General features: G+C 35.2%; 1 protein-coding gene across 1 annotated transcript; it reads left to right on the top strand.

The window, feature by feature from the left end:
• The first annotated feature begins 249 nt into the window (after positions 1-249).
• Positions 250-12,790, top strand: sand (potassium two pore domain channel sandman). The gene is made up of 11 exons (XM_085201574.1): positions 250-441; positions 5,692-5,857; positions 7,085-7,232; positions 8,666-8,802; positions 9,466-9,567; positions 9,819-9,922; positions 10,183-10,265; positions 10,591-10,710; positions 10,942-11,031; positions 12,109-12,238; positions 12,655-12,790. The coding sequence occupies exons 2-11, from the start codon at positions 5,740-5,742 to the stop codon at positions 12,721-12,723; spliced, it is 1,101 nt and encodes a 366-aa protein (XP_085057700.1). The 5' UTR covers positions 250-441; positions 5,692-5,739; the 3' UTR covers positions 12,724-12,790.
• The last annotated feature ends 679 nt before the right edge of the window (positions 12,791-13,469 follow it).

The following is a 13,469-nucleotide window of genomic DNA, read 5'->3' as shown; positions in this document are numbered from 1 at the left end:
ACAAACATACAAAGATATCTCGATTACCGCGGAGAGTTATATGCTATATCACACTTACGCCCGTATTTATAAACCTTTTTCAACTCGAATCGATTTGTAGATGTCATTTTAACACATTTTTTTTTCAATTTGAACCAGTAGTTCCTGAGATTAGCGTCAAAATCATCATGTTTGTAATATTGGTATATATAGTAGATATGTATTCTCTCGTCTATAATCTTTGTAATGAAATGAAATAGAAGTTTAGTTAGTGTGCGCGTGCGCAATTGATTGAACGGTCAATGATTATGTTGGAACGTGGAAAAATCATTTAAATTATTGCTTTTGATTCAATTTTTATATAAATTTTCTGTTAAAAAGTGTTATTTTAATATTAAGTGTAGTAGTGATGCTTTTTTGGTCGAAATCTTAGAAGAGTTCTAGTGATTTTGAAGAAAAATGGTGAGAATTTTCGTACAATAATATGTACATCTGTCATATTACTGTCAAAATATTTATTTATTAGTTGTATATATGTATATACTTATATTGGGGAACGCGGAGGGAACTTAGTGTTAAGATATTACATTCATCGAAATATTGAATTGCGGAACTTAACACCGTGCTTTGTCTTGCTAGAGACATATTCACGTTCTGCCACGAGTGCTACCATCGAAACTGGCCTGAGAGTCAGCCTGGCCTGGCCCAAGAGTGCTGCCTTTAGATCTTTAAAAAAAAATCAGTTTCACGGTGTATTCCGCACACAACAGGGAACGTAGAGGGAACCTAGTGTAAAGGCACTCCGTTCCGGCTCTTCCACCGGTTTGTTCAACGATAGTCAGAGAGAACGAAACGCCAAACATTACGGTCTCACCATACCTCGTTCGCATCCGACTGAGTTATTATTTCTTAATATTTTCATTTCTTCCCCCTGGAACCAAAGCGAAGCCGCGCCGTTGAGTTCTGCCACTCAACACACAATACCTCGAAAAATCATCGAAAAGTGAGGAACGGAACGTCTTAATAATTATTTCCCTCTTCCTACCCTGCTAAATGCGGGATACAGCGTGAAAAAAAATACACACAAATCAGCTTCTGAGAACATTTCGCACTAAATCTCCATTAAGAGTAAACCCAGCAATAATTCATGAATTCTCAACAATACAAGTCTGTTAATTTTCAATGCTCGTTCGAATTTAAGATTCAGACATAAACCGCTTCAAGTCTAGATATAGGTGAACTAAATTATGACGGAAATGAAAACTTCCTTTGATATAGTTTCTATTTATAAATCTACTTTTATCATTTAATAGTATTTATTCTTAGAGGCAAAGCGTGGCGTTGAGTTTCGCTACACAACACGCCATGTCTCCAGAATTCGGGTTCCCATGTTCGCTCTGCATAACCTACTATGTACGCGATGGTAGTGGGTTCGATTAAAAATTGGTGAATGAATAATTTTCATACGCTTGTCACGACTTATTATAATGAAATAATAAAATAAAGCAATTCAATACAATGTATCAATGACTTCTACTCGTAACTAACAATGTAGTTACAGAATTAGCGAAGTAGGTACTAATAGAAATTAATTTCTATGTGTCCAAGGCTAACGAGGCACTTCTGTTTGATTGCATAGTGTAGGTGCATAGTTAGCTATAAAGTGGGAGTCAAACCTATGACCGTTGTACGAAAGTTAATTAGGTCCATTTGTCACTTGCGAAATGGATTTTAGGGTTATTTTTGTATGGAGGTCATATTTTACTTACAAATTAGTAGTTTTTGAGATCATCGCGTTCAACGAAACAAGCTCTTCAGTTTTATATTATTACTGTGTACAGGAACATATAGGTATATAAGGATTTTTTATTTTCACGCTGTATCCCACACTTAGTAAGGTAGGCATAGGGAACCTGGGAATCTAGTGTTAAAGTTTGATCTCCAGTGTCCTATACACTTTCGTTCCCCACTTTCTGTCGAATTCTTCATGCAATGCGTGTTGAGTGGCGGAATTCAACACCGCGCTTTCTAAAAGCAAAGCAAATGCAAAGCTCGGCTTCATCATCATCATCATCATCATCATCGTCATCAGCCTGTCCTCGTCCACTGCTGGACATAGGCCTCTCCAAGCTCGGCTTAAGCCTCGTGAACTATACATAAAGCTAAATAACTCTACTGCACGTTTTCCTAGTGTTGTAAAATAACTGAGTATAGATCCATGACGTCTTGTGGATCGCTTTATCCGTCACTGTTGCTATAATACTTTTTATATGTCACACATATCCAAGGCGGGAGAGCTAGTGGATTATGTACTTTTTTTTTAATAATAATTATAGTATTTTATTTTTAATATATTTAGGAATACGCAACACAATTGAAAAAATAAAATTGATAATTAAAAATCTCCGATACGAGAAGCTGAAAATTTTTAAACGCCTGAATCATGGCTCGATTAATTGACGGTTCAAGGAAAAAACAACTATATTTTGGGCGAGAGTGATACACAAACATACAGACATATACAATATACACAAGACGTCAAAATTCTAACCCCCCTCTGTTTGGGGCGCAATGGAAGTGAATACGAAATGATTGGGGGTTCGATGCTCTTGATGCCTGGTTATCTGGTACACGAGAGAATCGCTGTCAGTTTATGATTGGACCATACAAAACGCGTGGGATGACGTTGTTCTATTTGACATGATGACGGAAGCTGACGTTACACTACGCTCGGCTCTGGTTGGATCGAGAGTGAAAATACTTATACTGTTGTTAGCTAGTTTACGTAACATTTGTACGTACGTAAAATAGTTTTTACTAGTTTTCACAGATGGTATAAAGAAAATAGATAGGTATTTGAGGTCGTCAATGCTCAGTGGCACAGCGTCTTACTGTGAAAGTAGAGGTTGTGGGTTCGATTCCCGTTCGGGGAATATTTATATTTATTTTCAATTCAATTTGAGGCCGTTGTGGTTCGGTGGCACCAGCGGATTGCATGAATTAATAATAATATATGAAACTTTTAAAAGCATACATGGCAGTCAATGTCTGCCAGATTGAGAAATTTATTTAAGCTTCACGCTGCATCCCGTACAAAGTAGGGTAGGCAGAGGATGACTTGTAACTTGTGTTAAGTGTTAAACTCTCCTTTTCTGTTACGACACTCCCGGTCCATACTTGTCGCCGAATCCTGGAGATATTGCACTAGCATTTAAGCATATCAGCAACAATCCTAATCGATTTGAATTCTCCAACAATAACCCATAAAATATTGACCTATTTTCGAAGACGAAGTAAAAAACGTGCTAAAAATACATCATCACGGTTCCCAGGTTCCCTCTCCCTATCCTGCTTTGTGCGGGATGCAGCGTGAAGCTAAAAAAGAACAAATAAATTACGTAGTGTTTATCATTTTAAGCCCGGTTCAAAGAAGCGAAGAAAACTGCTTATTTTGTTATTTGTAATTAGTTAGTCTTTAGTCGACGTCTGGACTGTGTCTAGTAAATGTCTACATTTTTATAAGAAATTTAAAATATATTTCAGAATACCATAATTTAAAATAATATGTTCTGTCTTATTTAAAATTCAATTTAATAATTTCTATTTTCATATAACACTCTTTGCGGTGTGGGCGGGATACAGCTACGGTATTTTATTTTCTATTTTACTTAAAACTTATTATTTTTTTTAATTTGAATTCTTTCACAACTGTATTTTTTGCCATTTTTGTGATATATTATAACAAAGGTAACAAAGTATATCGTTTGATATGAGATGTGAAGTTGGCGTATTGTACGTGTTTTGATTCCGCTGACTAAGAACTTGATTTTTTCTTTGCTTCAAAGAACTGAAGATATTTATTTCAGCTTGATATCCACGCAATCTCCAGATGAGCTTAAAAGAGGGACAGACAGACAACAAAGTGATTCTATAAGGATTCCTTTTTTCCTTTTAAGATACGGAACCCCAAAAAAATTGCGTTAAAAAAAATTATATAGTACTTATTACTCTTATAAAAACTTTAAATTTTGGCCGGAAAAATATGTTCGTTAATGACTTTTGAGGTGGAATTTTTTTCGTACATTTAAAAGGCAGATTCAAAAAGAGGCAGCCAAATGTAAAAGTTTGTCGCATTAATTACTGTTCCACAGGCCTGTCGCCGGCTCCCTCCTAAAGCGTTTTATAACCTTTTTTTGTTGGAAAATAGTTATTTGTAATTAATTTTTTGGCCATCGTGGTGCAAGAGTGTGATTGTAACGTAATGGAGTTCGATTTCTACTCAAGGGAATAAATTTATTATTTATTACCGTTTCCTTTCTTCGCTCTGGTAACGAGAGACGACAGGAGACAGAATTCGCTTTAATATTGCCCAGTACCTGCGGTCAGAGTTAACTCGAGCTGGTAAAATATGTCATGAGGTACGCACAATTCTTAGTTTGACCAAGCGGGCGAAGCAGCTGGTAAAAGTCCAAGCGGACGAAACCGCGAGCACAACACTTGTATGATTTTTAAAACTCATATTCTTTGTACACATTCCACAACAGCTTGGCCACTTTACAATATTTTCTTTTGTTTTCACAGAAACTTCAGTCCAGTTAATTATTCATTTCTCTTTCACCCGTTTGATGTTTTAATGTAGCTTCTTCATAAGCGATATTTTAATATATCATAGCGTTGTACTGTAGCCAAGCATCTGTCTTTGAGGGCATATGGCTGTAAAATATTATGAAAATCAGCGTATATTCACTACATCACCAGAACGGAAGTAAACTAACTGAAATATGGAGTCGCGGAACTCAACGCCGCAGCCTTGCTCATATAAACGTTAACATATATTGAACAATAAAATAAATAATATCTCTCGTGTCAGTTTTAAGTAAATTTGCACAATTTATGATATAGCATGTAAATTTAACATCCGACACGTATTTTTCATCTAAAACCAGCCATTTTATGTAAATATTGTCCAAAACTTACACTATATCATGTTTTTTGTACAGTTTTTGATGAAATAAAACATATTTTTGTTAGATTTATGTAAACCTGATGTAGTTTAGACTGAAAACATTGACATTTTTATGTTGTGTTAAAATGAATATAAACTTTTGAAACGATAACACTTGTTGTGTATTTATAAGTGTTAATTTTCTTTAAATCAAGGTCATTTAGAATTTCTTCGATTTGATTTGAATTCGCAATCGTATTATTTCAAAACATTCCTAAGATAAAGGATCCTCACAGACAGACGGACAACAGAGTGATCTTATACCTTATAAGATCCTTGAAAATAAACGGACATAAATTATATTAATCGGCAATTGGTATTTCTGAGTGCGGATAAAACTAGATTACATTCTATTCTCATAATTTAAAAGTGTAGCAGCTTAAAACGAATTTATAAATAGAATAATAAATGGAGTTTGTAAATAGCTGCAAGGTAATCTTTAAATCTTAGAAACTTTAAATTTCTTTACATTTAAAAATAAAATTTGTGAATCAGTTTCCATTATTGCCGTATTCTTTTACGCTTCACGCTGTATCCCGTGCGTAGCAGGATGGGCAGAGGGAAATAAATATTTTATTTAGTCGAGTGCAAATTGAGCCCACAACCAGACACACCAGAGCTCTGACCTTGGCTCGTAAAGTAATTACCTATAATAGAAATATTAAACCTACATATATCTATATACAATATTTTTTCTCAAATTCCAGATACCACACCCCCAAATGCCCATATAAGGGCAACACGATGCCGTAGCCATGCCCCGGCGCAGGCGCAGGCTAGGCTCGCGCGTGCGCAACTACGTGAGGGGCTTCCTCGCGTTCCTCTTCTCTAATGTCGGCGTCGTGGTGCTGGTTGTCGCTTATACTATTGCTGGTGAGTTACTTGTTAGGAAATGGTGTGTGTGTGTGTTCATGTGGATGAGATAGAGGAGGATAAATGGATTTGTGAAAATAATGAGTTCCATTTTCTATAATAATTGTATCCTTCGATAAATTATAAGCATAGGGAACCTAGTGTCAGTAACTCTCCGTTGCCCGTGTTTCGAAACATTGCGTCAGGAGGTGGAAGTCAGTGGAGTACAATAACGCCCACATTATCATTTTGTCTTCTCTTAGTTAACTTGAACCCATGATCAGCGTTAAATTTGTCAAAATTTCTCAGTTACATTTACAATAGCGACAACTTTTCAATAACTTTAAAAGCGAATATTACAAAAGGATTTCTATAAAGCGCATAAATTATTCATATTGTAATTTTAAAATTCAATGAACCGAATATTATTTATGATTTCGCTAACAATGGTTGTGCGAATTTGTTCGCTTTTCTATTGTTTTAGTTCATTATAGCTTGTGTTGAAAGGATCAATATCTTAGGAGGGTTGTAACGGGTTTTAATTTAATGAACTTGAATGTTTTTTATTAGACGGGATAGCTGCCAGTTTGTGTAATTATTAAATTGTAATATTGATATTGAAGCGTGTGACAGTAAAGGTGATGGTTCTGGGTTCGATCCCCATTTGGGGGAATGAAATATTTAATATTTTCATTTCCTCGCTCTGGCATGAACGAGCCAGAAAAGAGCCAGAGACAACGGGGTTTACCTTGCCTTTAAGCAGAAAAGGGAGCGAAGTAAATGAGTCAGGAGTCTCATAAGTGGGGAAGCGCGTAGGTGGGGAACGGATGCTGACTCTCCTCAAGAGAATTGCCTTCCAAGCCAGTGGTATCTTTGTATGTTATACAGTTTTATTTTCTAAATAATTATTAAATATAGTAGTAAGTATTATTAATAAGCAAATGAACATTCTTTTTAGTTACTTTTAATTTCTGCAGTAACGTTCATTGTAGATACATTATACTGTTATCTTTTAATTTTTCTTAATCCACCACGCAAAAGGAAGAATGTGTCTGTCTGTGGCTCTGTAGCGCCTGAGAGATGAACCGACTTGAGTGCGGTTTTTTCAATCTAACGTCTTGTTCATCAAGATGGCAATGTTTTATGAAAATTGGATTAGCAGTTACGAGCACTTTTCCAAAACGAGGTAGTTGTGGTGGCATTTTATAGGTTGGGTTTTTTTTTAATATTTTATTTGTTTTTTCATAGGTGCATTCATGTTCCAAGCGATAGAGGGTGCAAGCGAGATGGAGAGAGTCAACAATATGACGAGGGAAAGGGACAACACTGCCGAGTACCTCTGGCAGAATGCCACTTTGACATTCAATTTGTTTAACGAGACTGCTTTGAAGAAGAGGTAATTAAAGTTTCAGAGGTAAAAGGTGTCAATTAATGTATCAAATTCTATTTGAAAGGAAGCTTTACGCCGTATCCTTCAGACAGCAGGATAGGAAGAGGCATTAATGGCAAACCCCGGCCTTAATGTTAGCGGGAAGAAAGGGAACAAAGTGTATTAACATTAGGTTCCTAGGTTCCCTTTGCTTATCCTGCTATGTGCAAGTTACAGCGGGAAGCTAAAAAAACATTGATTTAATATAGAAAATATTGAAACAGCATGAAGCTGTTTTTTCAATTTCAATTTTCATCCTCCAATAAGATTATTCCAGGGTTATCGCGCAAACATTTACCAAGTACAAACCGTACCACGACCGCAAAATTTCACCATTAATTCATTTAAAAAACGTGTTTTGCATAAATTCATATACTTATTCTTATCAGTTAAGACCAGCGTTTCTGAAAAGGGATTAATTATATTCATTCTTGGTTACAGATTTTTAAGCTTTTTGTATTTCATTAAAATATATTTGTTTTTCTTTCAGCTTGACGCTGTATCTTATGCTATATCTTATTATTATTATGTAGGCAGAGGGAGCTTAGTGTTAATACACTCTGTTCCACACTTTCTGCTAAATTTTCAGGGTATATTGTGTTGAGTGGTGGAACTCGCTTTGCCTTAATACCAAAGCGAAGAAATGAAAATGTTCATAAATAATAACTCATTTTTGCTAGTGGGAATCGAACCAATAACCATTACACTCACACGCTTGTGCCTCTGGACCACGAAGGCCTAGGGGCCCAAGCGTGTGAATGTGTCCTTTAATATATAAAACTAGCGGACGCGCGCAGCTTCGCTTGCGTAATTAGGGGTGAATTCTAATAAACCACGAAACATGTGTTCAATGAAATATTTTTAAGAGTCTAAATTTCAAATTTTATAAAAATCGGTGGCGATTTAAAGATTTTTCCATACAAACTTTCAACCCCTTGTTTGCACCCTGAGGGGGTGAATTCTAGAAAACCACGAAACATGTGTTCAATGAAATATTTTTAAGAGTCTAAATCTCAAATTTTATAAAAATCGGTGGCGATTTAAGAATTTTTCCATACAAACTTTCAACCCCTTATTTGCACCCTTAGGGGAAGAATTCTAGGAAACTATGAAACACGTATTCAATTAAATACTTTTAAAAATCTAAATTTCAAATTTTATAAGAATCGGTGCCGATTTAATTTTTTTTCCATACAAACTTTGAGCCTCTATTTTACCCCTTTAGGGTTAAAATTTTTCAAAATCCCTTCTTAGTGGATGTCCAGATTACGAAAGTAAACATCTGTCCAAATTTCACGTTTCTACGCACAGCGGTTACGGCTGTGTGTGCGTCTTACCTCAGTCAGTGAGGACAAGTCCTTTTATATATATAGATAACAAGTAATTTTTAAAAATTGCAGTATCAGTGTAGAACTCCAGCGCTACCAGAGTAAAGTGGTGCTGGCGGTGCGTCGCGGGTGGGACGGGGGGCGCTCCTCGCGGCAATGGAGCTTCTCGTCCGCCTTCTTGTACTCCCTTACTGTTATCACCACTATTGGTAAGTTTTAATTTGTTGAGATGGGATGATGAGACGATGGGGTTATCTAAGTTTAGGAAGTATATTGAGGCCAGTCGTGGAAATTAAATATGTAAAATGTTCTTTCTGTCGCTTTGGTGTAGAGTCAAAGCGCGGCGTTAAATTCCGTCATTCAACACGCAAGCCTCTAGAATTCGGCGGAGAGTAGGGAGCGGAGTGTCTTGAATTCTTAACTATATATTCCATCTGCGTACAGTAGTAAATGTGGATAGAGCGTGAAGGTGAAAGGTTAAACCTATATATACATATTGCGATGCAGCCAGACCTTTATTTTATAAAACCTGAAACTTTTGCTCTTACATAAACCTAATACCTGGAGGTACTTTCAGGGCATGTGAAATTTGGATGGTCGTTACTTTGTTAGTTATTATATAAATAAGGTGCATAAAATAGTACCTAGCTTTTGTAAAATTATAAAGCTCATTTTTTATATTTTCTTTATAATGATATTAGAAAAGAAGAAAGAAAGAAAATACTCCTGAACCCTAATTGCTTACAAGTGCAAGTGCTTACGAAATTACGGGAGCATATACTGGTTTCCTTCCTATTAATATTATTTGGTAAAATTATTTATATAGTTTTCTTAAAATATTTTTTTATATATTTTTAAATATTTAATTTAAGGTTACGGTCACTTAAGTCCTCGCACGAGTTGGGGAAAGATAGTGACTATTTTCTACGCTCTCCTTGGAATGCCATTATTCTTATTATACTTAAGTAATGTTGGTAAGTCAAAATTAATATTTTTATTATGTTAATAGAAATAATGTAATATATTTTTTTGTTTTAATGAGAATATTATAATAATCTTAAAAGTGGAAGAGGTTATGCATAAAAACGTTACGGCATACTTGCATGATAATGATTTTGATAATGATAATGATTTTATTTTTTCTTATAGATACAATTAACTTTATTTTGAAGAGCCCGAATAAAACTAACACCTTATTAATAAATAAGCAATATTTTGTTGTCAGGGGAGCTCCTAGCAAGTTGGTGCAAGTGTCTGTACGCGCTGTTCTGTCTCTGCAGAGGTTGTCCGGGGTTCTCGAGGCGACGCGTGGTGCACATACGGCACGATGTATGTATGTTTATATATTTGTATTAGCAGTTGATCTTAGGAACTACAGGTCGAATTAAAACATATTTTTAGTTGAATATACTCGTACTATTTTACTTAAAGGCTTTATTTCATTACACGTTTGCGTTAAAGGCGTCACCGTACAAATGTATTTACAAATTATTTAACATTATTATTGAAAAATGTATTTATTCATATTTGAAAAGTTGATTGATATTTTATTGCAATTTCAGTTATATAAAAACATATTTACATTTTAGTTTGAAGTGAGCGAGGCGGAGAGTATAGAGAGACTACCAGACTCGGATATCACGGAATATGCAACACCTAATTATTACCACAGGTAAATTAATATGTCTTTTTAGCTTCTTACCTATGAACCTAATACCAAGAACGGAATGCCTTTTCCATTAAGACACTTCCTTTCTTCCAACCCCATCATTGACTTCGTTACAAGAGCAAGGAGCTAAAAATATTGACTATTTCATTTTCTTGAATAGGAATAGAATCCACAACCGTCGCATTTCACAATAAAAGACGAAAAAAGAACACAAAAAAAGTGAAGTAATGAAAATATTTCTATAATTTTATTATACAAAGAAAAAAGTTATCCTAATTAAGAATTTCAATTGAAATTTGATGAACAATTTTCGTATTTCCACTCCAAGGCGAGATCAGCACAGAGTGTCCCCGCGGGAAAGTCCGGTCACCAGCGAGTTCAGCGTAGTGACGTTTGACGCGCAGACCATCACTGTGCCCATCAGCGCCTGCGTGTCCATCATGGTGGGGTGAGTGTGGAGTCGTGGCCATTAGTGATAGAATAAATTTCCAAAAGACTTAAATTAAGAGTTATATAGTACATAACAGTGTATATACTCTTACTAAAATAATGTTTTTTTTTTAATTCTCGTTAATAAACATACGCCACTAGTTTTTACTATATATTTCTATATTCCCATAAATCAACCTGTATAATATAACAAATGATTATAAATCAACCTGTATAACATAAATCGCAGGTATCTGATGTTCGGATCGATGATTTTCGGTCTGTGGGAGAAGTGGGACAAGTTGGACGGCGCCTACTTCTGTTTTATATCACTTAGCAGGTATGTATTTTTAAAAAATAAATTAATCATCTTCACGCTGTATTCCGCACATGGCAGGGTAGGCCTCTGCCTACCCTCTGCCTACCCCCTGGTACCTAGTATTAACTCTGTTCCCCACGCCCTACCGAATTCTGCAGGCATTGCGTGTAGGTTGCTAGTGGTGGAACTCAACTCCGCGCAACTCAGAGTGAAGATATGGAAATATATATTTAAATAAATATTTCATTTCCTCGAGTGGGGATCAAACCCATAATCAGTCGATTGTGCAGCACACTTTATTCACATTTTACTCCATTATTCTACTTCCTACTAATAGATACTATAAATGTAAAAGTTGGTACTAATATTATTTATATATGTTTGTTTCACTTTTACGCAAAAACTACTTAACAGATTAAGATGAAATTTCGCAGTAATATAACTTTTACATCAGAATAGTACACAAGCTAAAATTTATGTAAACATTTTGTGTAATTTTGTTGTAATATAACAATAACTTTTAGCGCTGGTATTTAATAAATAGTTTAAAAAGATTAATTTACAAAGTAAAAAATAATAATTTTAAAAATGTGATTATTTTAGTAATTGGGTAAATTTTATTATTGATACTAGTCGGGGTAAATAAAAATATATAATACTTAAGAGCCGAAAGGTTGTTGTAGGAAGGAGATAGGAGATAACATATTGCATGATGAGAATGCGATTTGTAGGCATTGGTCATCACTCTAATAAAAGAGAGTGAAGATAGTCTTTTTATATGAATGGAAGTAAGAGAAATGTCTTGAGATTTAAAAGAAATAAAGAAATGACCCAATGCAAGATTAGTGTAAATAGCAAAATAAGAAGGAAATAAAATGGTATTTCTGAGAGACATGTAGATATAAAACACACTAAATAGATAATTAAACGTAAATAGAACTTAATTCAGAATGAATTTTTGTGTTCAAAGAACGTTTCAAATGCAAAGTTCAGATTTTCTACTCTGCTGTGCCAAAGAAAAAGTGTGATGGTGTTTTTTATAACCATTTTAAAGATGTATAATGTAATTGAGCCAGTTTTTGTGTTTTTTCTTGACAGTATCGGTTTCGGCGACTTCGTGCCAGGCGAGCGCGTGTACTCGCCGCGCATCCACGCGTCCTTCGTGGTGTGCTCGCTCTACCTCATGCTGGGCATGGCGCTCGTCGCCATGTGCTTCAACCTCATGCAGGTACGCATACACATCCACGAGTCTTTTGAGCTTGCTGTGTTTGAGAACATATATATGTGATATTGCACATATTCACATCTGCCCACATGAACGTATATTAAGAAACTCATGTGCACGGCATATGCATTAGTAATCATGGCGCAGCGGAAAAGCGTGAAAGTTGTGGGTTCCATATTCACACCAGAAAACTAATATATTCATTTTCATTTCCCCGCTTTAGTAAAAGCGCGGCGTTGAGTTTGACCACTCAACATACAATGTTCTAAAATTAAATTAGGATGCAAAATGGGTAACGGTATGTCTTAATGGGTTCTCTTGCAACTCAATTACCTAAATACGAGATATATAGTGAATTTAAGAAAAATATTATTATAATATTATTAACATATTTAATATTTATAATATTATTATTACAGGAACAAGTGATCCACTACTACGCGGGCTTCAAGCGAGCACTCACACGCATATGTCGGTGTAAAAGATGACTCTTGTATTTAATGTTATTTAATAAATAATAATAACGTTGTTGAAATTAAATTCCAATTATATACGTAAGCTTAGTCTTTATTTTTATATTAATTTTATGGAAACGTTGCACCACGACGGCCTTTCATCAGTATATTTTTCCAGAATAAAGAAAAAGATGGAAAATTTTTCAATTAACCCAAAGGCACACGATGTAGGGTAGTTATTTATTACTAAGCTCACTCAATCATAGTGAGTGTATAGTAACTTTGTTTTAAAAGATTGCCTTCGGGCGTCGCGTGTTAGAGAATAGATAGGATTTATGTATTATTAGTAACTTTTACATTCGTTGGAGATATATTTTTAGACGATTTTTTAGCTGCACGCTGTATCCCGCATATAGCAGGGTAGATAAAGGAAATCTGGGCATCCTTTGTTGAGGCACTCTCATTTTCCTTGGTCCGTTATGAGAGAGATGAAATAAAAAGAATCATTTCCTCGAGTTGGAATCGAACCTGCAACCTGTCATCGTATCACGGCGGGCTCTATATATTATTATGTGACACAGAATAATTGTATGGAGAAGAATAAAATCTGGCCCAGTCGTAGTTTGTATATATGTTCTCATCATAGAGATTTCGATTGGTTCTCTTACATATATAGAAACATTATCGTAAACGGTCCTGTAGTTTGTCCATGATTAATATTAAGATAAGTATTTCTAACTTAATACTTGTTTTAAGTGCGGTCCTCGATCGTCGTAAAG

Source organism: Heliconius melpomene, chromosome 2 (assembly GCF_056956725.1).
Source record: "Heliconius melpomene rosina isolate 202511_hmr_F chromosome 2, ASM5695672v1, whole genome shotgun sequence".
Classification (NCBI taxonomy): Eukaryota; Metazoa; Arthropoda; class Insecta; order Lepidoptera; family Nymphalidae; genus Heliconius; species Heliconius melpomene.
Note: the sequence above shows the minus strand (reverse complement) of the source record. Positions and strands in the feature narration are given on the sequence as shown.